This window comes from Halichoerus grypus, chromosome 12 (assembly GCF_964656455.1).
Source record: "Halichoerus grypus chromosome 12, mHalGry1.hap1.1, whole genome shotgun sequence".
Lineage (NCBI taxonomy): Eukaryota > Metazoa > Chordata > Mammalia > Carnivora > Phocidae > Halichoerus > Halichoerus grypus.
The window spans coordinates 74,745,540-74,772,396 of NC_135723.1; the positions used below are offsets into that span (position 1 = coordinate 74,745,540).

Below are 26,857 nucleotides of genomic sequence, written 5' to 3' on the forward strand. Positions count from 1 at the left end.
CCAGAACCCTCTGCGCGTCTGTTCATGGCTGCCTTTCCCCCTGCAAGAGCCGAATAGGAGGATCACAACGGACTCTAACTTTTCTGGTCCCGGCAGAGTGGGATGGAGGTTGAAGGCAGCATTGTTCTCTCTTATTACCAGCGTTGGCACTCCCTGTTTTCTGTCTGCTAGAGCACTGAAACCTCTTCTCTGTGTGTTTAAAAAAAAAAAAAAAAATTCACATTTGCAGTTTAGACTAGAAGATCAGAAGTAAAAAATGATTGTTGCAGGGGCACCTGGCTGGCTCAGTCATTGGAGCGTGTGATTCTTGATGTTGGAGTTGTGGGTTTGAGCCCCATGATGGGTGTAGAGATGACTTAGAAATAAAATCTTTAAAAAATGATTTTTGCAAATAATTATACTAAACTGAGAGACAGAGAAGCTATAGTAGCCACTCTTCTGTAACTTTTCAAGAGCTACCTGCAACAGAATCACTTGGGTTCTTGTTAAAACGTGGATTCTGGAAGCCTATTGAAAACTCAGTCAGTCAGTATCTCCGGGTGGTGGGCCTGAGGCTGCATTTTAACGAGTTTGTCAGGTGATTTTCACCCATGCTAAGGGTTGAGAAACCCCTCCTTTGCTGCTTATCTGTTGTTTTCAGTGTTCCCCAAAGCCAAGCTAGAATTTCTAAAATGTTAAGAATCCATTAGGGAATCACAAAAGTATATTTTTCCTTTATAAATCTTGCAATGTTGTCCTCATTTCCACACTTAATTACTTAAAACACCAACCAACAAATAAAAAATTTGAATCAAAATCTTTACTAATCTTACAAAGTAATAATGAAGTGATTAAAGATATTGAAATACTGTCATCATAGCAATAGAATTAATAATTGAGATTATGAATTATAATTTAAAAATAATATTTACAGGTATGATGTCCAAGACACTGGTGCATTCATTACCATCCCCCTCTCAGAGAAGGTAACTGAGGCCCAGAGAGATTAAATAACTTGCCCAAGGTCACACGGCTCATATAGGGTGGAGCTAGGATCAGAACACAGAAAGCCTTGAGAGCTTCTGTTCAGGTTTTACATTCCAAGATGCCCGGTATTTGAAAAGTTAATAAGCATCCCAAATTTTATATTTTTTTTTTTATAGAACAGAACTGAAACTGACCCGGAAGGCAGCCTATGTGAGATACTGCAATAGCTCAGTCTTCTTCTTCTCAGGGTTCTTTGTGGTGTTTTTATCTGTGCTTCCCTATGCACTGAACAAAACAATCATCCTCCGAAAAATATTCACAACCATCTCATTCTGCATCGTTTTGCGCATGGCAGTCACTCGGCAGTTCCCCTGGGCTGTACAAACCTGGTATGACTCCCTGGGAGCAATAAACAAAATACAGGTAATGTACCTAACTGGGCATCGTATGCAATGATTTTAGAACAGTTTTGAACTTTTCTAGTAAGTAAACTCTCTGGAGACAAAGTCTTGGTCTTGGGCCTGTTCGATGCACAGGATTTCCTCTCTTGATGTCTATGTGTAGTCTAATGAGCCCTTGTGATGAAAGCCCAGTGAAATAAATGAAGGTCTGTGAGATTCTCTCAAGTCAAAGAAGTTGAAGAAAATATTGTTTCTGTAATCTGGAGAATTTTATTTAATCAACCAGTAGATCAGTTCTAATGAACTTGGCAAATGTGCAAAAGATGGTAGCAGATTCACCAGGAAGTCATAAAACATTCCAGCTAAAACTAAGAATGTTCACCTTAAACCTTTAAAAAATTTTCAACCTACTTTCCAGAACGTAAGATAGATGAGAATGGCATTTTATGTCACATCCTAGCAATGCTGATGTAGCTGGTAGCTTGGAGGAGAAGTTCTAAAGTCCTCAGGTGATTATACTGGTATATATAAAGCTAATTGAATCACCACCATGAATTTATGTGTGGTTATAATTTTTATAATTAATATACAGATCAAAAATGTATTCTTATACTTTTTTGATATCCACTTAAATGTTTAACCAGAAAATAAATCACTGTGATAGAAAGAAAAATGAGGGTGAAGGGTGAACCACTTTTAGGTGGTTCTGCCATTATGTAATCTTGGCCAGACTTTGCCAATGGTGGCCCATGGACCTAATTTTGGCCTTGAACCTGTTTCACTTGATCTTTAAATTAAAAACAAACAAACAAACAGCCCATTTGCATTAGTTGCCAGCATTTAAAAGTTGGGTGATGTTACATATTCAATAAATCATGTCTTCAGCCTCTTTTGAAGAATTGGAATATATAGTAACTGGGTCCTCTTCCCTTATAAGCTGTGGCAACTCCCCCCCCTCAAAGAGGGCCTGCTCTCTCCCGTTCTACGCAGTCTCTACTCAGCCACCCTCCTTAAATTTATCATTTTGAAAATATGTGAGTTTGAGATCTGTGAGTTAGACAAATTGGGGAATGTAGTTCAGAACCCATAGCAGCTCTTAGACTAATCTTATTTCTTCTGTTAACCCTTCTCAACTGAGAGAGATAGAGATAGAGATAGAGAAGAGAGAGAGAAAAAATGAACATACATACAGACTTGAAGAGAGAACATCACAAAGACAGGGAGAGTCACTGAACAGGAACATAGTCAGAGAAACAAAACTGGGAGAAAAAGAGAGAAACCAAGGTAGAGATAGTGAGTGAGAGAAGAGTAGAGGAGAAAAAGCAAAAGCGAGGCAAGGAGCAGGCTGTCCTCAATACCTGCTGTGGTAGGACTTCAGGACTTTATTCTTCCTGATGCTCCGCCTTCCCTCATAGAGCCCTAATAATGTCTAATAGAACCCTTCTTTTAGAGTCGAGGTTCGATGCTTTAAAATCAGTTATATCAGATTTTCATACCTTTACGTAACCCAGAGAAGTGATGCTATCGATGCCTCAAATAAGGAGGGTGCTGTAGACGTGAAGACATTAGCTTTCTCTCTGTCCTAATTGTTGAATTGAGGCACATTGGAGGGTAATTCAGGGAGGGCTTATAAATTTATCACCCAGGTTAACATGTAAGTGTAGAAGGAAGAATCAGTTGCGTGTTAAAATCTAATGTATAAAAACAGTTCTATAAAATAGCACATGTTTTAAGAGTGCCTTTCAAATGTGATAAATCCTAGTGCTTGGCAAATAACTTTAGAACACTGAGAACGATTATTTTATTAAGAAGTAATTTCTAATCTATTCATAAATCTTCATAAAACCCAAATACAGGATACAGAACTATTAGAGTGTAAAATAGGTGTAATAAAGCAATAATGCTATTCTAGTTCTACAATATGTTTTTGCCTTCTTTTGTAAACAGGATTTCTTACAAAAGCAAGAGTATAAGACGTTGGAATATAACTTAACAACTACAGAAGTAGTGATGGAGAATGTAACAGCCTTCTGGGAGGAGGTCAGAATTTTTTAATTGTTTGCTGTAAATACTTCAGCATTTTCTCCTTTGCAAATCTGGTTTTCACCCTAATAGACAAGAAAGTTAGAACGATAATTGAACTGGTAGTGCTGAGAGGGGAGCCGCTGCACTTACTGGATCAATTAAGATTAGGAAGTAATGCAAACCTCAGAGGTTCTGGAGCCTGGTAAGAGCAGGGCTTGAATTTTGGCTCCACCATTTATTGTGTGTAATTTAGATTGAATTTCTTGTGGAGCCTGTGGTTCTCCATCTGTAACATGAAATATTAATATTTCCCTTGCAACCAGTGCCTGGTTTCTTGCGAGTTTGTTGTGAAGTGTGAAGCGCTCAGCAGAGTACCACGCACATAATAGTTCCTCAAGAAATGCTCCTTTCTCTGATCTCAAGTTCCAGTCCAATGTGTTTGCATACACCGGTCAACATAAAGATGTAGGAGAGATACATCCATGTGTTGTTTTCTATTTTTACTTATATCCATTCACTATTAAAAATTCTCTCGTATATCTCAAAGTCAGAAAAATATTATCAAGGATGTTCAGCCTCTCAAGAAGCAATATTTGATGATTGAGAACACCTACTGAGTTCCTCTTTCCTTATCGCTGATATCTGCCGAGTAAAGATAGGAGTTACGAAACCAGTGTCCTATTTCTACATTTTCCAAAATATCTGCAACTGGTTTTATTTATATAAGCAACTTGACAGCGAGGCCTTCACTTCACTTCACTTTTAAAGGTACAGGTTAGAGAATAATTCTTTATCTGCCTAGCAAAATTGTTTGTGGGAAAATGTCAGGTCAGAAAGGGATCAGATTGATTTTACTTCTTTGTTTTTAGGAGCTTCAAAGGCCGTTCTCGGCATGAGGGAAAAATAAGAAGTTTAACATTTTCCCTCCTAATTTCAGACGAAATCGTTTCCCTGCTCTGCTGCAAAAATCTTCCATTACCCTCTCCTTCCATCTAATAAAATAGGTAACATGCTCAAACCCTTACTCTGTGCCAGGCCCTAGGATAAGTGCTCGATACGTGTTGTCTCATTTAATTCACTTAACATTCCTGTGACCTAAGTAATTTACTGATAAGAAAGTGGATGCTAAGAAAAGTTAAGGGTTCTGGCTCAGCTCACACAACTGGTAGGGGCCGAAGCCAGAATTTGGGCCCAGAAGTCATAGTCTACAATCCGTTCACCCAACTGTTGCCTCCCATCTGGCTATATCCTCATCCTCCAGTCTTTGACTATCACCTGCCAAATTCTGGACACTTCTTGATCACATTTGCTCAGGATAGTGGTGCTTGTTTCGAAATGTTACACTCTGAAATCTCTTCTCAGCCCAGAATTTCCTAACTGTCCAGCTCTGTCTGTCTCTAAATCCCACCTTTACAGTAGTCTTTCAGGTTCAAGGTTTCTAGTCTCTTCAGTGCTCCCTTTGGACCCTGCCTGGTACAATCTCTGCTTATTCCAAGACCAGTCATTTCAGTTCTTCTCCTACAACTCTCTCAATTCCCATTTCCTTCCACTGGCTCCTTTCCTGCAAAACGTTACTTTATGGACCTTGGTGAGGTAGGTGCTGTCTAGGAAAATCATAAAATCATTTGTAGGCTTTACACTGTTCTTGTCTCAACCTTAGTGGGGCCTGTAAACCTTCTTGGGAAATCTTTTCATTTGTCTTAATTAATTTTCTTTACCATTTCCCCAGAAGCTATTCCAGATTTTTATCACTTTCCCGAAAGCCCCAACTTCTCTCAGGATCTGAGAGAAGTTGCCTTCTACAAAACAGAAAGAAAAGAGAAGCCATTATCATGTATGAATGCTTCCAACTTCCCTGTTCACCCTTGGAATTATGTGTTCCTCCTTCCTTCATGTCTAAGAGAAAGATAGATGTTTCTCCCTGCCCTTGACTGAGCTATTACTACTTCGCTTCATCTTCTTAGAACAAGGGGCCAGCAGACCTCTCTCTAAGAGCTTCAACATCTCCTTTCAACTGACTCCTTTTCCCATTCAAATGTTTTCCAGTTGAAAAAAAAGTCTTCCCTTGCTTTTGTCCACCCACCTTCATCCTCCAAACCTTATCCCTCTCTGTCCCTTTGTTGTCACGCCTGTTGTTATTTCCTCATCTTTCATGGGCTGCTCCCTACCGCAGTCTGGATTCTGCCCTCGCCGACACATCAGAATGGTTCCTTTCTTCTTGAATTGATCACTTAGCTTTAGTGCAACCACTCTTTCCATATTATTTTATCCTCAGACCATGACTTCTACCTCTTCCCTGCCTGCTGCTTCCATGGTGATGGGCATGGGGTCCCCATTTAGGCTTTCTTCTAGCATTTCATGCCCCCTGTGGGTGACCTCAAGCTCAGGGCAAACTGCGATCAATGTACTGATGAGTCTCAAATGCCAATTTCTGGCCCCAGTTTCTTTCCTGAACTTCTCTTATGCATTTCTAAATTTCCTGCATGCTCCTCAAGCACTTCACATTCATCACTCGCCAAGCTTCACACACCCTCTCCTCCCAGTGTATTTGCTATTTCCTTTGTTGGCATCAACAGCACCCAAGGGGCAAGTCCCTGGTGAATTATATATGATTCTGCCCTCAATCCAGGACTGGGAGTGGGTAAAATTACTACTTACTTATTAGGAAGCTGAAACTTAGTTTAAGCAACTAGAACAAAATTAGACAACAAATTAGGGAAGAGCTAAAAGGTCAGCCTAAGTTTCTCTGACTCCAAAATGCTTTACCACGCACCATACTGCTCTTTATTTAAACAAAACAAAACAAAAAAGAGTGACTGCTGCTTTACGGTATATTGCTTTCACATACATGATCTCATTTAATACCCTCAACAACACCAGAGACTGAAGTTCAGAATGTTAACAATGACTTGTCAACCATTAGCCAGCTAGTTGATATGTCACAAGAATAGGGTAAAGACAAAGGATATCGTAACCGTTTCATGCACAACTACAGGGGACATGTAAACATGGAAAAAGTTCAATCTTATTAGGGAGCAAATAAATAAAAATAAGATCAATAGGGAGATTCCATTTTCACCTATAAAACTACAAAAAAAAAGTTAAAACAAATCCCAAACCAAAAATCAGTGTCGATAAGGGTTCTTGAAAACAAGCACTCTCATATAATTATTGGTGGAAGAAAATTTAGAACTACTATTGACAAGACTTGGAATTTCATATGTCTTTTGCTCTGGAAACTCCACTTGTGGGAATTTTTACAAAAAAAAAGTGCTCCCCAGTTTATAACAAAGTACATGCGAATAGTTTATCCATACTCTTGGATACTATCTTACAACTAAAAATTATATTAAAATAGTATTTAATGGTATATGAAAATATTGATGATTTATTATAAGTCATAAAAAGTGGGTCACCACCTTATTTTTTCTTAATTTTGTAAAATATATATATATTTTATTGAAATATAGTTGACCTATTATGTTAGTTTCAGGTATACAACATAGTGATTCAACAATTATATACATTATGAAATGCTCACCATGATAAGTGTAGAAACCATCTGTCACCATACAGAGTTATTACAATAATATTGACTGTATTCTCTATGCTGTACCTTTCATCTCTGGTTATATGTATATATTTATATACAAAATTGTATATATCTATATACATAAGAAAGTGGAGGGATTTCTTTTTTTTAAAGATTATTTATTTATTTATTTGAGAGAGACAGAGAGAGTCACCGAGAACACAAGAAGCGGGGAGGGGCAGAGGGAGAGGGAGAAGCAGATTCCCCACTGAGCAGGGAGCCTGATGTGGGCTCGATCCCAGGACCTGGGAATCATGGCCTGAGCTGAAGGCAGACGCTTAACCGACTGAGCCAGTCAGGCGCCCCAAGAAAGTGGAGGGATTTCAGTTGAAATGTTATGTATGGTTTCTTCTCAGTAGTAGTACTACAAGTGATTTCTATTTGTTTTGCTTTTCTGTATTCTCCAAATTTCTTGAAATAAGTGTCTTCTATAATCAGAAATAAAGATTATTAGCCACAACAGCCTTCCATGGGTCCACATGCTTATCGGTTAAAAGTCCCACTTCCAAGCATGGCACAAGTCCTTCAACAGCCTGCGTTGCCCATCTTACAAGGACACCTTTTGTCATTTTGCCACATACATCTGACCTGGCCACTCACCACTGCTGAGACATGCTGTTTTTTTAAGCCTAAACCATCGTACATGCAGATCTGTCTTCCTGGAGCACCTCTACCATTTCTTGGTCTTGGAAATCCCACTTCTATCCCTCCTCAGGTCATTTACTTGGTCCAGTTCCAGGCTGAGTTGCTTGCTCTCTGTAATGTACTCCCATAAGATTTGGTGTGATTTTCAGTTCTAGCACTAAGCATGTTTCAGTATTAATATATATTCATACGTTATTCTCCTGTGTGGGATTTTTGAAGTGGTCTTTAATATAGAGCTGATGCTCAATAAATAGCTGTGAAACAAACAAACAAACAAACAAATAAATAAATAAGGGAGGGCTGCCTGGGTGGCTCCGTCGGTTGAGGGTTGAGTGTCCAATTCTTGGTTTTGGCTCAGGTCATGATTACAGGGTCCTGAGATTGAGCCCGGGTCAGGCTCTGTGTCAGTGGGGAGTCTGCTTGAGATTCTTCCCTCTCCCTCTGCCCCTTCCTCTGCTCACACTCTGTCTCTAAAATAAATAAATAAATCTTTTACAAAAATAAATGAATAAGGGAATAACAAATGCCTTTGTCCCATTTTATAAAGACTTTTTATTGTCTACTTCTTAAAAGCTTTGCTTTTAGTTGTTTGATGACTAAGGGGGACGTAGGTCATCCATATCATGAGAACTCAAAGCAGTGGTCTTCAAACTTAATTGCTTATGTATGACCTAAAAGAATTTTGAAAAACTATGACACATAATCTCTGACACATTGTGAAGTTGACATAAATTTTTGTGTAGTTTTAAGTGGTGGCAAGAGGTGTAATTCCTGTTTATTGTATATTGTCTAAGTATGTTAAATGGATTTTTGTCAAAACCTTGGCATTATAGTTTGAGTGCATTCAGTTTATGGAAGATAAATGAATTTATGAAGTCAGTTCTCATTGTAAAGCCATTCAGCTTGCTTTCTGTCAGAAAAAGTATAGCAACCTTAAAATTAATAAGATAATTAATGTGTATCAACTAAATTTTTTAAATTATTAAAAATTAAGTTATCAAATAATTAATTAAAATACCTTATCCTGCCACTAATTTCTGTAATCTTATTCTAAGCTAGGTAAGACCCATAGATTGCCTTCAAGTGAAATGAGATGTTACCTCCTTCAGTATTCCTGGCTTTGCTTTCTTTCACAAGAAAGAAAATTATTCTTCTCTGTTCCCCTTGTGTGTGTCCTAGAGGTTTTTACACTCCAGGAGGGACAGCACAGTAAGACTTAGGACTGGTGACAGGCTCCTCTTCTTTGTCAAGTGAGGCAAGTATGACTGTGAGCCGGGAAGTGGGAAAGAAGAAATGACAAACAGCAAGCAGATCTTAGGCAGACTGATTTTAGGAAGGAGTATATTTGGTGGTTGAGAATGTGGGAATAGATTCCCTCAAGACTGTATGCACGAGCTTCCTCCTGATCAGTCCTTGGGGCTGGTTACTCTGGATTGAAGACCCCGCTACCCTAAAGCTTCCCATGGGGCAATAGAGAAGCAGGGAACTTTCTTTTTCTTTCTTTTTTTTAAAGTTTATTTATTTATTTATTTATTTATTTATTTGAGAGAGAGAGACAGGAGAGAGGGAACAGAAGCAGGGGGAGTAGGAGAGGAAGAAGCAGGCTTCCTGCTGAGCAGAGAGCCCCATATGGGGCTCGATCCCAGGACCCTGGGATCATGACCCGAGCCAAAGGCAGACGCTTAACGACTGAGCCACCCAGGCGCCCCAGTAGGGAACTTTCAAAAGGGAATTCCTTCCTCCCAACTATTCTCATACAAGGGAATTCATCTGAATTATCTGGCAATCTCATCACATTTATACTTAAGAACTACTTAAGTGCTTTAGGCTTCTTAGAGGATGGTGCCAGTGGTGTGTTAGAAGAGAGGTTCAGGTTGGGTTGTAATTTCACTCTGGCCAACTTTAGTCATTTCACCTCTGAGTCACAAAGTCTACCGCTTTGAAAGAGATGGATTGTAAAATCTACCTCTGATGTTATTATTGTGCTGAGGATTAGATAATATTTATTTGCTCAGCCTATAGAAGAAGGTACATGTTTTCTTCAATATTAAATTAAGTTTAATTTAATTTAATGGTGAGTGACAATCTAGGATATTGAAATTATGTTTCCATTAAATGCTTTATTAAAATTTTCAGTGTTTTGCATCATGTACTCTAGAACTCATATACTATATAATTACATGCTATAAAGTATGGATCAGGTGGGGCGCCTGGGTGGCTCAGTCTGTTAAGCATCTGCCTTCGGCTCGGGCCATGATCCCGGGGTCCTGGAATCGAGCCCCGCATCGGGCCCCTTGCTCCGCGGGGAGCCTGCCCCTCCCTCTCCCTCTGTCTGCCGCTCCGCCTGCTTGTACTCTCTCTCTCTGTCAGTAAATAAATAAAATCTTAAAAAAAAAAAAAAGAATGGATCAGGTGCCATGTGTTTTTCATAATACATAAAACAAATACCTATTGAAAATACCTGAAAAATCTACCTTTGCATTTTCTGTATTTTCTTTTTTTCAGGGATTTGGGGAATTACTTGAGAAAGCAAAACAAAACAGTAATGACAGAAAAATTTCCAATGGTGATAACAGCCTCTTCTTCAGCAACTTCTCACTTCTTGGTGCTCCTGTCCTGAAAGACATCAGTTTTAAGATAGAAAGAGGACAGCTGTTGGCGGTTGCTGGATCTACCGGAGCAGGCAAGGTAATGTCTTCTATTCCTCACTGTGGAGAACTTAATTTGGCGTGCACTTCTTTCTTTTCCTAGTTTGTCTGTAGTGTAAGAGGGTATGTTGGAGAAATTCTTACATCGGTAGTAGGAGAACACCTGGATATAGTGTCCCTTATATAAATTATTCCACTGATAATATTCTCTAGTCTTTTTTTTTTCTTCATATTACTTCAGTGACTTTTTCTTCTGCATCTTTATATGGTATATGGCACACAACACAGTGTTTTTCCCCCCGCCCCCATGCATGTGCTGATCTTTACATTTATTAAATTTTTTTCTTCTTTTCTTTCTTTTTTTAAAATGTTATTATGTTATGTTAGTCACCATACAATACATCATTAGTTTTTGATGTGGTGATCCACAATCCATTGTTTTTGTATAACACCCAGTGCTCCATGCAGTACATGCCCTCCTTAATACCCATCACCGGGCTAACCAATCCCCCCTCCCCCCCCCAAAACCCTGTTTGTTTCTCAGAGTCTATAGTCTCTCATGGTTCATCTCTCCCTCCAATTCCCCCCCCATTTTTCCCTTCCTTCTCCTAGTGTCCTCCATGCTATTCCTTATGTTCCACAAATAAGTGAAACCATATGATAATTGACTTTCTCTGCTTGCCTTATTTCCCTTAGCATAATCTCCTCCAGTCCCATCCATGTTGATGTAAAAGTTGGGTATTCATCCTTTCTGATGGCTGAGTAATACTCCATTGTATATATGGACCACATCTTCTTTATCCATTCATCTGTTGAAGGGCATCTCGGGTCTTTCCACAGTTTGGCTATCGCGGACATTGCTGCTATGACCATTGGGGTGCATATGGCCCTTCTTTTCACTACATCTGTGTCTTTGGGGTAAATACCCAGTAGTGCAATTGCTGGGTCATAGGGTAGCTCTCTTTTTAAATTTTTGAGGAACCTCCACACTCTTTTCTTTTTTTAGATTGGAGCATAGTTGACACCCAATGTTACCTTAATTTCCGGCATACAATATAACAATTGAACACTTCTATACATTACGCTATGCTCACAAATGTAGCTACCATCTGTCCCATACAACGCTATTACAATACCATTGGATATATTCCCTTTGCTGTACCTTTCATCCATGTGACTTATTCATTCCGTAACTGGAAGCCTGTATCTCCCACTCCCCTTTACTCATTTTGCCCATCCCCCCACACCTCTCCCCTCTGGCAAACATCAGATTGTTTTCTGTATTTATGGGTCTTTTTTTGCTTTTTGTTTGTTTATTCTTTCCTTTTGTTTTTTAGATTTCATATATAAGTCAACAAAGTGTCTTATACATGGTGGACATTCAGTAACTTTATCGAATAAATGAACCATTCATTTTTACCAATCTTTGGCATAGACAGTTTTTTTTCAGAGCTAGTCCAGGAAAATCATGGTGTAGATTTAACCTCAGAACCACATAGGCAGAAGGTCCCTATTTTGTTGATTCAGGATTTTAGAGAATGGACTCAGACTTGCGTAGGATTTATTATGAGGAAAAATTACTGAGTGGAATAGATTTTGGAAAGAAATACATAGGAATGTTAATTTATTCAATGCTGGTCCGTTTCCTACTCCCTACCCCCATCCCAACTTATTATAAACCAAGAATATTTAGAGATACGTCTGACAAAAATTTACATGTTAAAAAGCAAAAACAGCTAAAGAGTTGAACTCAAGGATGAAAGCAAAGGAAGGAAGGAGGGAAGGTAGGAAGGTAGGAAGGAAGGAAGGAAGGAAGGAAGGGGCACTGCTGCTGTAAGATAAAAATGTAAATAAAAGTAGAAATTAAGAAACATTTCTGAAAGACATTCATTAATATATAGGAAGAACAATATTTTTGAAGAATTTAATTTGAAACTTGGGAAACAAAATGCTACAGAAAATGTCTAGTCATTGAATTTGGTGTCCACAATGTTAGTAATACAGTTTGCTTATTTCTCTTTCCAATTCTCTTTTTCTACATGTGAAACAGGCTTTTTAAATAAAGTAGCTGTACTTGTATATTCTTTTCTTAGGAGAACTTGTTCCTCCTTTTAAGTATCATTTTTTCCTTCTGTTTCTTATATAATATTAGTAGCAATTTTCACTATTAAAATAAAAAGATAACAATAGGAGGAGTTGTTCATCAGCAAATTATAGATGGTCTAAACAAGAAAGTTTGCTGGTGGGAGGTAATTATGTTTCATATAATTTTTAAAATTCTGTTTATATGTTTAAAGTTACTTCTTCGAAAGGTATACAAAAATAGCTTTGGATTCACCAATTATAAGACTTACCAGCAATTAAATTTCAGGCAATTTTATTAAGAATTGATGAGCAGATAATTGCTGGCTGGAGTTGCAGTTGCATCTTCTGGGAAGTAGCTCTGAAGACCAAGTCAGAGGAAGGCAGTGGTTCCTTAGGGATAATTAAACTCTTCTGAGGGCTTGGCAGCTCAATCCAGGAGGGAGCCTTTTCACAGTATTAGGAATGGAGTATTTTTTTTTTTTAATTTTATTATGTTATGTTAGTCACCATACAATACATCATTGGTTTTTGATGTGGTGATCCACGATCCATTGTTTTCTTATAACACCCAGTGCTCCATGCAGTACGTGCCCTCCTTAATACCCATCACTGGGCTAACCAATCCCCCCTCCCCCCCAAAACCCTGTTTGTTTCTCAGAGTCCATAGTCTCTCATGGTTCATCTCTCCCTCCAATTCCCCCCCCTTTTTTTCCCTTCCTTCTCCTAATGTCCTCCATGCTAGGAATGGAGTATTTTATAATCGACTGGACAGAAGATCTAGCTAACATATAAAATTGAATAGTTGCAGATATTAACATTTGAAGTCAAGTCCCATCACACTCAGTTTGGTATATCACAAGCCTTCAAGATAACCGAATAATTCTACTTGTATGACAGCCTGGTATGCTTGCAGAGATTTTATAGCATAAAGATATTCATCACAACATTGTTTCCATATCCAAAAACTGGAGGGGCCCCTAAATGTCTATATTAAAGAATTGGTTAGATAAATTTTGGTGTATAGAATGGCATGTTATTCAGTCAGTAAAAAGGATGTTAAAAATGACTGTGAAGGATATGTATGATATGCTGTTAAGAAAGAGCAAGTTACAAAATGTCACATCCATAATGACTTGTGTTTTATAAAAGCATGTATATATGTATACGTGTGTCTGGAAGGACATTTATTGATCAAATTGCTATCTCTGAGATTTTGGGTGTATTTTGTATCTCTAGATTTTCCAAAGTTACAAATATTTATATATATATTAACATATGTTATTTTCTTAAAACACTAAGGTCAGGTTTAATTTTATCCCTCTTTCCTGTTACAATTGTCTAGACTGTAAGGGACCCTTGTCTTTATTCTGTATTCCGAGGACTGTCCTAGTGCTTAACACACATTTATTTAATCGAACATCTTTGAGAAGACAGATTTTTTTGTTCTAATCTACGTTGTCTTTCATTTATGAAACTTCTGTGAATTATTTTAATTAAGCAAAATTGGTTTAAGAGTCTGCACCACTGGGTACCCTTGACTGAGGATGGCTTGTGGCATCTCCCCCAGGGCGGGAGGGGAGGGCGGGGGGGGGGCGGGATTTTCATTTCTTCCGTTGTCCGCATCACAGCTGAAGGATTCTGTGGTCTTGCTGACAACCCTGACACCACATAGTTTCTGTCATCCCTCCTGGCCTTTCCCTGGTACTAGATTTTAGCGTGGTTTTATAGTAATGGAGCAACAGATGTGTAGAAGAGCTATCAGTGCCTGCTTTTGTTTACATTTAAAATAAAATACAAATGTCTGTGAAGTTTTATCAACATTTTCTTGTCAGTGTGTGTATATATATATATATATGTTCAGTGATGGTTTCACTTAATGTCCTATCTCTCAAAATACCAAAATATTGATAAATAATTTTTATATATTTTATGTATTTTGTATATAATTATTTTTATATTTATATTATATTAATAAGTATTAACATCAACATTAATATTAACATATATATAATATCAATATTATATAGATTTAACATGGATAGGCAGATCTTTTCCATTGTTTGGGTTTATAAAGCTGTACTATATTAAAATATTGCTTCTAAAATATTTAAAAAATAAATATTGCTTCTAGCTTTAATTTTTATACAAAAGGATTTTACATAGAAATAAAATATTTTAGATTTTGTCCTTCATATAACAAAAATTATAAAATATACTGAAATCGATATCACAAAGATGTCTGTTACCTAATCCTGCCTTCTTCCTAATATATTTTAGGTGATATTATTATTTATTAAAATTTAACTGACGATTAAAAACTCTAGAAAATTAAGATATATAAAAACTGGAGAAATTTCCTTTTCACTCTGTCTCTGCTCTATTTTCCACTTTCGACCATTCTGTCCCCCAGCCCAGGTAGCCAATCTTAATTTTTTGAATATATATATATATATATATATAGCTGCATAGTATTCTACTATACAGGTGGATGTTGTATAATGTAATGAGTCATCAATTGATATTTGGGTTGTTTCTAGTGTTTTGCTAACACAAAAATGACACTGTGAATATCCTTGCACACGTGCCATTTAGCACATCTGCAAGTGTATCAGTAGGATAGCTTCCTAGAAATGGTAAAGCATTTGTGTATTCCTTGAGCTTCTGTCCCTGAAGTTTGCACTAATCTATGTGTGTACCGTATGATCTATATAAAAGTAGGATTTCTCCATAGCATCGCCAGCAGATGATGTTATCTAATTTTTAAATTTTTTCCAGTCTTATTCTAGGAGGAAGTGGCATATCCATGTATTTTTAATTTGCGTTTCTCTTATTATGAATAAAGTACAATATCTTTTCATATGTTTAAAGGCCTCCTCTACTTTCATTTTTGGTGAAATAACTGTTCACATACTTGGTACATTTTTTAATGGGTTTGCTTTCTTTTTTCCTTTTGATTTTAGAATCACTTCTTTAGAGAGAAATTATTCTTTTGTGTGTTCTAAGTTGCAAATATTTCAGTTTTGCACTTTTGTCTTTTGTTTTCTATGCACAAGTTTTTTTTTTTAATGTGGTTTGATTTATCTTTTATTTTATGACTTCTGGATTTTGAGATAAAAAGCCTTTCTTACTCCACAGTTGCTTTTTTTCCCCTTTAGGCATCCCCTAGTGTTTTCTTTAAGGATTTTAAGGTCTTGTTTTTGTACTTTTTCTTTGACCTATTTGGAATTCGTCATGAATATAGTATGAGGTGTGGACACAATTTTTTTGTTTGCCCTCTGGATGGCGTTCCAGCATCCGACACCATTTATTGAATAATCCATCTTTCCCCACTGATTTTAGATGCCACCTTTATTGAATACTAGTTCCTTTGTGCATTTGGTTCTGGTTTGTAGTTTTATTTCTGTTCCATTGGCTTGTTTCTTTTATTTATTTATTTATTTATTTTATTATGTTATGTTAATCACCATACGTTACATCATTAATTTTTGATGTAGTGTTCCATGATTCATTGTTTGCGTATAACACCCAGTGCTCCATGCAGTACGTGCCCTCTTTAATACCCATCAGCAGGCTATCCCATCCCCCCACCCCGCTCCCCTCTAGAACCCTCAGTTTGTTTCTCAGAGTCCATAGTCTCTCATGGTTCTTCTCCCCCATTGGCTTGTTTCTTATGTAACAGTAATTCATTTTTAAAGTTATTGAGCCCTTATAATTTAATATAGTGTATCATATTATTAAATTATATCATTTAACAAATTTATTGAGTCGCTACTTTGTGCCAAGTATTATTCTAGGCCCTGAAGATATAATAGTGAATAAAACCTACAACATATTCTCATCCCCATCCAAGGAGCTCACATTCTAGTGGGAGACAAACAAACAAAAAATGAGTATATGGAATATTACCTGATGGGAAATGCTATAAAGATAAAGCAGAGAGAAGATTGGTGATGGCGTGCAATTTTAAATAGGGGAGATAGAGAAGGCCACACTGAAAGGTAACATTCGAGCAGAGACTTGAAGGAGGTGAGGGCCAAGGTCGTGTGGCTACCTGCAGAAGAGTCTTGCAGAGAGAGGGCGGAGCAAAGCCTTGAAAGGGAACTGGGCCCGTACCGTTCACAGAACAGCAAGGAGGTCGGTGGGGTTGGCACAGAGTCAGCCGTAGAGAATAGAGCTGTCAGAGGAGTAGTGCAGGCTAGACCATTACTTGGGCTCTTATAAAGGAGCCTCAAGGGCCTTACAAAGGGGCTTGGAAAAAGTAAGGCTTTTCTTGCTGAGGAAATGAGAGGCCATTGGAAGGTTTTAAGCAGAAAAGTAACATGATTCGACTTAGGTTTTGATGGGGCCCCTTTGAAAATAGGTTGTAGAGAGACAAGGGCAGAAACAAGGGCATGAGTTAGGAGGCTATTGTGCTAACTGGGCAGGAGATGATGTTCGCTTAATCCAGGTAGTGATGGAAGTAGTAGTCAGATTCAGGACTGTTTCTAAGAAAGATACCACAGAATTAGATTGCAAGTGGCATATGAAAAAAATGGAAGAGTCGAGGATGAGTCCAAGGACTGAGTAACTGGAAGCTTGAGGGTACCATTACCTGAGAAGATTATAGGAGAAACTGGTTTGGGTGGAGCTAGATTTTAGAACATTAAGTTTATAATGCATATTCAGCATCCAAGTTGGGATGTTAATTGGATATACAGGTCTGGTTTCACTTGATCTTAACCAAAAGGCCGAGAAGCAATTACAGGTCTGATTTCAAAGGGGTGGGGACTGGCAGTACAAAAACTTGAGGCCACATGAGATTCCAAAGGACAGAGTATGCATAAGAAGGGAAAGGGGTCGAGGTGTGAGCCCTAGGACCTTCCAACTTTTAGAGGTGGGGGAGGTAATTTGTCATAGAGGTTATATTTATAATAACTTTACATTAAGTCTTTGGGTTTTTCTTTCTTTTATTACCTAACGTGAACTCCGATAAAAGCAATGTTTTTTCTTTCTCTGCTGCCTCCTTCTCTTCTACTCAATTTTAGTCAGTAGTATTATCTTTCTTAATGCTTTATCTTTGTATTGTTAAATATGCTTAAGCTTCTGTTACCCAGTGTGTTATGTTTAAATGATATCCTTTGACTTCCAGCTTTTCTTGATAAGGCAATCAGCAAATTTCCTTTATACCCCATTTCCTTTGTTTTGTTTGTGTTTTACTTAAAACTTTTCTTATTGTCAGGGCATATAATGTATTTAAATTCTCTTCTTCAACTCTAATTCCCACATTAGTTTAAATTTTAGTTCACAGTCTTTTATATAAAGTCTTTGCTCACTGATAGTCCTTTTGGTGAAGTTTCTTCAGTCATCTTTTGGATGATTTTATCCTTGTTTCTTCAAGAAGGGCTCATGGAAACAATATTATGTCTATATCTTTTTTTAACTGATCCCTTCTTTGTTAGATGAAGATCATATTGAATCTACCTTGTTGGGTTATTGTGAGAATTAAATAAATGAATGCAGTTAAATCACATAGAACAGCACCCAGCATAGACCGAGTACTCAACGAATGTTAGCTGTACTAATCTTTCCCTGACATCCTCCAAACCCATCACAATGATCTGAATCAGGTTCTCCATCCCTGTGAACCTCTACCATAGCACTTATCATACTCCACTGTAATTGTCTCTTTTATTCCTCTTTGTATCTTTTGTGCATAGCAGCATATCCAGAACAAGAAGTGCTTAATAAATTTTGAATCAAATGAATTAATATAGAATCCTTTAAAAATCAGAACAGATGCCTCTGCTTAGGATGATAGTTGGAGGTGGCGTATTCTGAGAGTGATTTGATCAAATGATTTAACTTAATAACCATGGTTTTGTTTCCAGACTTCACTTCTAATGATGATTATGGGAGAACTGGAGCCTTCAGAGGGTAGAATTAAGCACAGTGGAAGAATTTCATTCTGCTCTCAGTTTTCTTGGATCATGCCTGGCACCATTAAAGAAAACATCATCTTTGGCGTTTCCTATGATGAGTATAGATATAGGAGTGTCATCAAAGCATGCCAACTGGAGGAGGTAAGTAACTATGTGACATACTTCTGATTATGCATATGAAATCTTCAAACTACCAAAGGTATATAATTAGCCCCCTATTCAATCAGTCAATGTATATTAATCAAGTTTCCAACATGGGCAAACTACTCTGAGTAAATCAACTAATAAAATATCTGACCCCTGCTTTAAGAGACTTACAAAAACATAGAGAAGGTACAATTTATTTTTAAAAAGTTGGGCTGATATGGTTACAATAAAAACTCTTTATGAAATGGAGAGAATTTTATTGACTCATTAGTGACACATATCCTCAATGTGTTATATGGCATGCATTTTTTAAAAGATACTTCAAAGTTACATGAGAGGATTTTAATAATTTTAATAACCACTATAGCCTAATGGAATGAACATTGACCTGCCAGTAGAGAATCAGAGATAAAATTGTGATTATATTTTATCCTTTGGCCTGAACATGTAGTCATATGACTTCTAGTGACTGTCATTCTCTGAAACAGAGGAAAAATGAAGATGATGCTATTGACTCATTTTATTTTATTTTATTTTATTTTTTTTAAAGATTTTATTTATTTGACAGAGACAGACACAGCGAGAGAGGGAACACAAGCAGGGGGAGCGGGAGAGGGAGAAGCAGGCTTCCCCGCGGAGCAGGGAGCCCGATGCGGGGCTCGATCCCAGGACCCCTGGGATCATGACCCGAGCCGAAGGCAGACGCTTAACGACTGAGCCACCTAGGCGCCCCTTGACTCATTTTATAATAACATTGGGGGAATGGGCTAATTAACTGAAAATATGTGAAATATTCCCAGTGAAGCCAGTATGTGGATCTTGTGCTATTCAATACATAAATTGTATGGTGCAGGGTTCAATAATTATTGATGTAAATGTTAAGTCAGAGAATATATCATTTTGAGGCTTATCACCAGTATTGCCTGAATAGTGATCTTGATTCAAAGTCACTGTCTTTGGGGCACCTGGGTTGCTCAGTCGGTGAAGCGTCTGACTCTTGATTTGGGCTCAGGTCATGATCTAAGGGTCATGATTGATCCAGCCCTTCTCTTCCTCTCCCCTCCACCTCTGCTTGTGCCCTCTCTCAAAAAACAAACAAATAAACAAACAAACAAAAACACCCCAAAGTCACTATCTTTAATAGGTGGCATTTGACACTAGTGGGTTTCTTTAAGTCACCTTTTATGAAAAAAAAAATTGCGGTGGGAATAAAATGAAACTTAAATACAGTGCATGAAAAATAGAAAAAGGCTAATTGTCAGTTAGATAGAAGCCGCAATTCTTACAAAAGAGAGATGCCTCCACTGTACAAATGGCTCTCCATGTATATACTGACCCATTCAATGGGAGTTTTTTAGAGCTCCATTCTCTTATTTTCTATACATGAAAACATAATAACAATAAAAACCATCCTGAAAAAGTATTGGATTTATCTTGAAGAAGATACTCTTCATTCCTCAAAAGCTCTTCTTCCAAGAATAGTATTTCACAACCTGGAGGTTGAAACTCTCAGGAGATTTGTTATTAAACAACAACACCAAAAATCTGGGTGTTTTTAGAGACTAGAGGTATTTGTCTAGGTGCGGACTGGGATGTAGGAGTGGTTGTGTCTTGCTAGGTAAATCATAGGCTTTATTTATTAGTTGAAAGGTGTTGGAAGGTTTCTGGTAGGCTTAACTTTTTTGCTTTGAATATACTTTTTCTCATAGAAATAATTTCGTAAGTGGTGATTTGATTCCACCAAATGAAAGTATATTTAATCCAAATAGGGCATAGCTATATTACTAATAGTAAATTCAGAGCTGGGGGTCCCTCATTCATGAAATGAGTATTTACTGACTTGAATACTGTGTTAAGTGGGAAAACCAAGCTGAAAAATACATAGTCCATTATCTAAAGGGTTCATGTCATAGTGATCTGCGTTTTTGTGAACTATTGTATGGTATGTGAATTATATCACAATAAAGCTATTAAAAATAATGAAAGAAAAGAGGATAAGAGCAAGAAGAGCATATTCTTTTCTTTTCTCATTCTATGACCAACCTCAAAATTATTTTTAAAGTGTATGTTAGTGTTTTTTAGTATATTCACAGGGCCATATACCCATCACCACATCTTCAACTCCTCTGAAAGAAGTGTCATTAGCTATCAGTTTCCATTTCTTCATACCTACCCTGCCCCCCAACACACACACCTGGTTCTAAACAACCACCAATCTACCTGCTGCCTCTAAAATTTTCCTGTTCTGGATATTTAACACAAATGCAAACATTCAATATATGGCCTTTTATGCCCAAATAAACTTTTAAACTAGAAAAAGTTAAGAAGTCTTCATTTTGAAAACATTTAAGACTTGCTGCATTTTGTAAAAATATGAATAGAATAAGATCCTTATACTTGAGAGGTTCATGGACCAGCAGGGGAAAGAAACATATCAATAAGAAATGTAATTGGTGCTCTAATAGAAAATGAAAGAGCCATTTCTGTAGGAATGAAAAGAGGGAGTATAGGAATCGATCTCCATCTGCCTGATGTAAGGAATAACCTTCAAAGGAGGTACAAGGCTAATGTCCTCTAATAGAATGATTCACTGTGGAATTCCAATGGTGACAAGAGTGAAATTGATGGCTTTGGAGGAATTTTTTTGATTAAGAACATTAGAGCTGCCAATAAAGTAGAGAGAAGGTTAGGTTGGTCTGAAGAAGTGGGAGATTAATGAATAAATGGTAACTGGATTATTGAGAAAATTAAATGGGATAAATATATGGTGCGTAACATAGCATCTGGTGTAAATTAGCCATTCAGTAAATATTATCTCATTTCTACTTTGTTCTGAGGTGGAGAATACTGCTAGAGAGTGTGATGTAAGATAAATACGTTCTTAGAGTCAGTTCTTGTTAGTGAGTGACTACTATGGAAATACAATGGAACTTGGTGTAATTAAGATGGGGAACCATGATGGCCATGAAAAGTCATCAATGTGAATTTTGATGATGACGAAAGTGGTTATAAGAAAAAATGATAAAAGTTGTTATCTGTAAATATGGTAGTTGTTCTTCATGACCCAATCAACAAAAGTTGGAGTATTCTATGGAAGAAAACAGATGGCATTGGACAGTTTGGAGTTCAGGCACATTGGTTGCATGCTCCAGAAATGGCAATGGGGTTGGGAGGCGATTCTAGTTTCTATGTGCCTTTCACACCCCAAAACATGACTCTGTACCAGACACTGTTCACTGTGGTGGGGTCAGGGCGGGTACAAAATGAAAACATTATCCCTTCCCTCAAATAACTTATAGGTTGGTTGGGGGAAAACATACAGAAAGAGATAGCAAGTGTTGGGATAAAGGTATTCTTAGGGCATTGCGGAAGCCCAGTTGAGGGCTTTTGGCTTGCCTCAGCATTTTAGGAAAGGCTTTCTGTAAAAGTGGGCAGTCCGATGGATGAGTAAAAATGGGAAGGGTATTCTGGACAAAAGCAACTGAGCAGAAACACAGGATGTGAAACCAGTTGGTTAGTGCAGGGAACCACAAGCATCTTCATAGAACCAGAGTATAACTGGGGGACACTGAGTGTGGAGGGAGGAATGAACCCAGAGGACCATGGCCTGGGGGCCTTGTACACCAGTCTCAGGAATTTTGTCTTGGAGAGGTTTAATCAGGGGAAGAAGGATGCAGGCAGTTTTGCATTTTAGATATATCACTTTGGCTGTAATATGAGAAACAGAATTAAGGTGGGTGCATTTTGAAACTGTGGGATGGCAGGAAGAACGTATATCTTGAAATTTGACAGAGTTAGGTTACTAAAGAAAGTTACTTAATCCTATTATACACTGAGTTTTATCCTCTGTAATATGGAGATTATATTATTTATTTTGTAGAGTTTTGTAGATTTTTCTGGCACACCAAAAGTACTTAATAAATAAAACAGCCAGTAGTAGTAATAGTAGTAGTAATAGTAGTAGTACTAATAATAGTGGTAGTAGTAGTATTTGCTGTTCTGACTAGAGGGGAGACTAGCAGGAGCTATTTCAGTAATCCAGATAATGGTTGTGAGGGACAAGAGAAACAGAAGTTAAGCAGAGGCATTGTGAGGAGATCAAGAATGCCATATTTATATACTATTTCCATCCAAAGGAAAGGGCATCAGGGAAAATGGGCCTTCAGGGAAGACTGAGGGTTTTTTTTTCTGAAGAAATTAGAAGAAAGACAGTGATTTAGGATTAAGGATTCCCTGCACAACGGGAACTGGAAAGGGGGACAGGTAGGATTGCTATGGGTTTAGGAAGGAAGCACGTGGAGGTGAATTACATAGAACTGAGACATCTGATCAAGGCAGAAAGATCACAGGTCTTACTAACAAAGTTTCCAGTGGAGGACACCAGTAGGTGGGCTTGAATAAGTAATTGTTATAACGATGATGACGTGCATCTTGCTTTTGTAATGCACACTTGGCTCTTCTTCCCCTTTGCCTTAAATTGTCAAAACACTTAGCTTTTCATTTCTTTTTTTTAAAAATATTTTATTTATTTATTTGACAGAGAGAGAGAGCGAGAGAGGGAACACAAGCAGGGGGAGTGGGAGAGGGAGAAGCAGGCTTCCTGCTGAGTGGGGAGCCCGATGTGGGGCTCGATCCCAGGACCCTGGGATCATGACCTGAGCCGAAGGCAGACGCTTAACGACTGAGCCACCCAGGTGCCCCAGGTTTTTGTTTCTAATGATCTCTGGGTCCCTGCTCCCTCCTGTCCTGCTGACTTTTGCAACTAGGTCTTTCCAGTCATCTTATAATAGGCAAACACATCCAGCACCCTAAATTCTTTGTACTTGAGACTGGCAAATGCAGTGAATACACTGAATGTATAGCGTGTCTGCTTCTCTTCTTGTTGCTGAATATTCCCTGTATGTTGTTACCTATCCAACTACATGGTGAATTGCTTGAGAGCCGTGACTCTTAAAAGTTTATTTTGGTATATTCCACGCAGGGCGTGGAGAGGCAGTCTGGTGAATTCTTATGAGGTGACCGTTTCAGCAGTACTTTGGAGTAGGCATGCCATTCCGGGAATTGTGCTCAGCATGTGTTCCCCTCCGAGCCTTGCAGTCTCAGGGTTGGAGGAGATGCTGATTCCATGGCGGGAGGACGTTACTCCTGGAGTAATGAAAGGAATTAGAAGTGCTGGACTATCTTAGTCAAAACCAAAGGTCTCCTCTATTTTCAGTCCTTAAGAGTTTCCAATTTTGGTAATTTTCATGTCGTTGTTAAACAAGTGTTCCCCACCTTTCAAGAAGAGGCCAGTGGGGGCCTTCCCAAGGGAAGTTTTTCTTTTTTGAGCGTGGGGGAGTTTGGAGCGGAGGACCACGACACACCCGCAGTGTCCCTGAGGGTGGAGCGGCTGGTGCCCGCCACAGTCACCCTGGCCGCGTCCCCCCTGTGGCCCCTGGCCCCCAGTACAAACAGCTGTGAGTCCACCTGTTTTCATTTTGACGGCCAGCGTTGATCTGTTTCTGAACGTGCTCCAGCCAGACTTGGAACTGGAGATGAGAATGGGATATTTTCTTCCTCATTTTTGTGTTTTTGTTCAGCTCTAATATCTACAGAGCACTTGGTATGTAGTGATGTATGCTGTCCTAGGAGCGGGCAGGTAGGTGTAAATTGGCGTGGTTGGGAAACAGCATGCACAACATATTTCACATAGTTTTCCGATTTCAGTTTGTTGAAAACTCTTCCCTCAGAGGGATAGCTTGAAGACGTTATCACGGGGAAGGGCATGGAGACAGCTCTGTGCTGATAGAATGACTTGTAGGGTGCAGACACGAGGGAGCAAGTCAGGTGCAGGTCCTTCGCCTTCAGTGCTCCTTTAGGAACATCTCCATGTCTTGCTTTACGTTTCCTACTTTGGATCTAGATGATGGTACCATGGATTCCTAGACAAATGTAGAGTTGTTTGGTTTTTTTTTTAAGATACCATTTTATATCCCGGTGCCCATTAACTTATTCTTTTCTTTCCATGTAACCAGACTGGCCCTGAGGGTCCTCCTAAATATTTGTTTGCTTTTGTAACCAGCACTGGGGATTTTGCTAGCTTAAAAAGAGGACTCTGTGTAACTGGGCCCTTATTAACTTACTTATCCCTTAAGGTCCCTTAAGGAGATTGTAACCCTGTTTCATTATTAAAAGAGGGACAGATTTCATTGTTCTCTTGTCTTTTTTTATTTCCAGGATACTGCTTTTTTTTTTTTTTTACACTTCACCAATACCTTGCCCTACCACAGAGCCCCACAGCTGACAGCAAGAGAATTCTAGGCAGGCTGGTGTTTGGATAATGGGTAGTTGGACTGACTATATTCAGTGACTCACTCTCTCGTAAAAGTACCTGGGTTTGGCTTTTATGATAGTGCGTGGTGGGAGGTGGGGCGTGGGATATGAGAAGCAGCTAGGGACTTCGGATATGTAATCGGTTTCCACAGAGCTGTTGAGATCCTTTTGTAACCGCAAAATGGTCTTCATTAAGTATTTGTCTTGGCAGCCATTATATATGCATTGTAATAAAAATATTTACTATGTTAAGTTGCAGAATTAAAATCTGTGTGTGTTTTCTCTACCACCACTGCTTGGCAGTTTTCATCTTTAAGTCACTAGAAGAAAACAAATTAGGAGGAAAATTGGCAAGAAGTTGCTAAAGGAAAAAAAAAAAACTTGGGAGGGAAATTGGCAAGAAATATGAAAAACTTGGGAGGGAAGTAAGCAAAGAAATGAGTTAAGGACTGTTCTGGAAAATAAATTCCATCATGCACATACCGCAAGTCTAATTAAATTGAATTTGACCTCTGGATATCCAGATCTGGCCAAAACTAACCTGTATGAACAGAGGCTTAACCTTTGGATGGTCAGTCCACCAATATAGGAGAATTCAGGAATGTTCATTTGAGAGATCTGTAAATAAAAAGAGGCCATATGAATTAACATTTGCATTCAGTAGCAGCCAAGACATAATGGAGACGTAAAACAGATATTTGAAACACATTGAACTATGTCCCCTAAACCAGAATAAACCACACTTAATGACTGCACCATGAACCACCTGTAATTTTCTCCTAATAGGTAATTAAGTTGGAAAGCACTGCCATTTATTTACTGTAATATGAAGCAAGTACATTTATTTTATAAAACCATTGAACCAGAACCTAACAGAAATGCCATAGCGTTTCCTGAACTGAACTGTTATTTCACTTCATCTGAGCCCTGGAACTTAAAAATAAACACTAGCTAACATCTGTCTAGTGAGCACATGTCAGCTCTGCTGTGCTAAGCACTTTGCACACATCGGTCCATTGAATTCTCACTTTCTCGTTATCCAGTGACAACTTTGCTTAGAGTTTGCATCAAAGAGAAACTGTGCTGAATTCTAACAGTGTGAACCTGACTTTAGGAATTGAAATTACAAATCCTGGAATTAATTATCAGCTTAACAAATGAGAGTTTTACATCTCTAAAACCAAAATAACTGTAAGACTGCTCGTCTTAGGAAGATTTGGGCAAGTCAACAGAACAGTATTATAAAAATTTAATTATAATGGTCTGGGACTAGGCTATCTCGTGAATAAATAATGAAATGAAGATATTTAAGGTAGGTTTTCGTATTAAAAAACAAAACAAAAAAATCATGAAGTTTTCCGAAAGTAAAAGCCATGATGTATCATTATGTCTATGCCTAAGGTTTCATCCCTCCTGAAGAACTGGGATTCTGAGCAAAACTCTTGGAATTTTCCTCTTTGTAACAATGGCTAATAAAACAAGATCAAGGGAAGATCTTACACTTATATTTTCATAGAACCTTAGAACTCAGTCATGTTCATAAAGGTCTTTGTAGGAAGAGAAACGGTTTTTCTAAAAATTCTGAGTACAAGTGTTCTCTTAACAAATCAGCCCCCGAAATGACAATTGTATTACCATCAATGTCTTTCAGAACGAAGTCTATAATACCTAATTTTTATTCAGAAGGTTTAGCTAGCCTCGATTCAAATTTACTAAATTAAAAAGTTGATTTCAACAAATATTTGAGTTCCTCCTATGGACACAGTAGTATGTTAGGCACTCTGGATGCTGCCTGCAAGTGTAGCAAGGGTCTCTGTCTGCAATTAATTTTTGACTTACAGATATTTGGGGGGAAAGATATATATATGTGTGTCTGTGTGTAGATAGATATTCACTCACTTAGTAAATATTTATATATATATTCACTCATCTAGTAAGTATTTGTAAGTGTAAACATTGAACTAAGGACTCTGCCCAACTCTGGGAATTATTACTGAACAAGACACAATCCCTGTCCTTAAGGGGCTTTTATTCTAGTGGAGATGGCCAAATAAAAACCAGAGCAGTTTGATGAATTGATTAGTTAATTCTATGATAGGGATTAATATAGGGTCCTTA

General features: G+C 38.1%; 1 protein-coding gene across 1 annotated transcript in view; it reads left to right on the plus strand.

Annotated features, from left to right (window-relative positions):
• CFTR (CF transmembrane conductance regulator) overlaps positions 1-26,857 on the plus strand; it is a 165,199-nt gene that overhangs the window by 51,643 nt on the left and 86,699 nt on the right. Inside the window, exons 9-12 of the mRNA XM_078059826.1 lie at positions 1,143-1,389; positions 3,315-3,407; positions 10,135-10,317; positions 18,230-18,421. Coding sequence (XP_077915952.1) covers positions 1,143-1,389; positions 3,315-3,407; positions 10,135-10,317; positions 18,230-18,421 — 715 coding nt within the window. The remainder of the gene's footprint in view (positions 1-1,142; positions 1,390-3,314; positions 3,408-10,134; positions 10,318-18,229; positions 18,422-26,857) is intronic.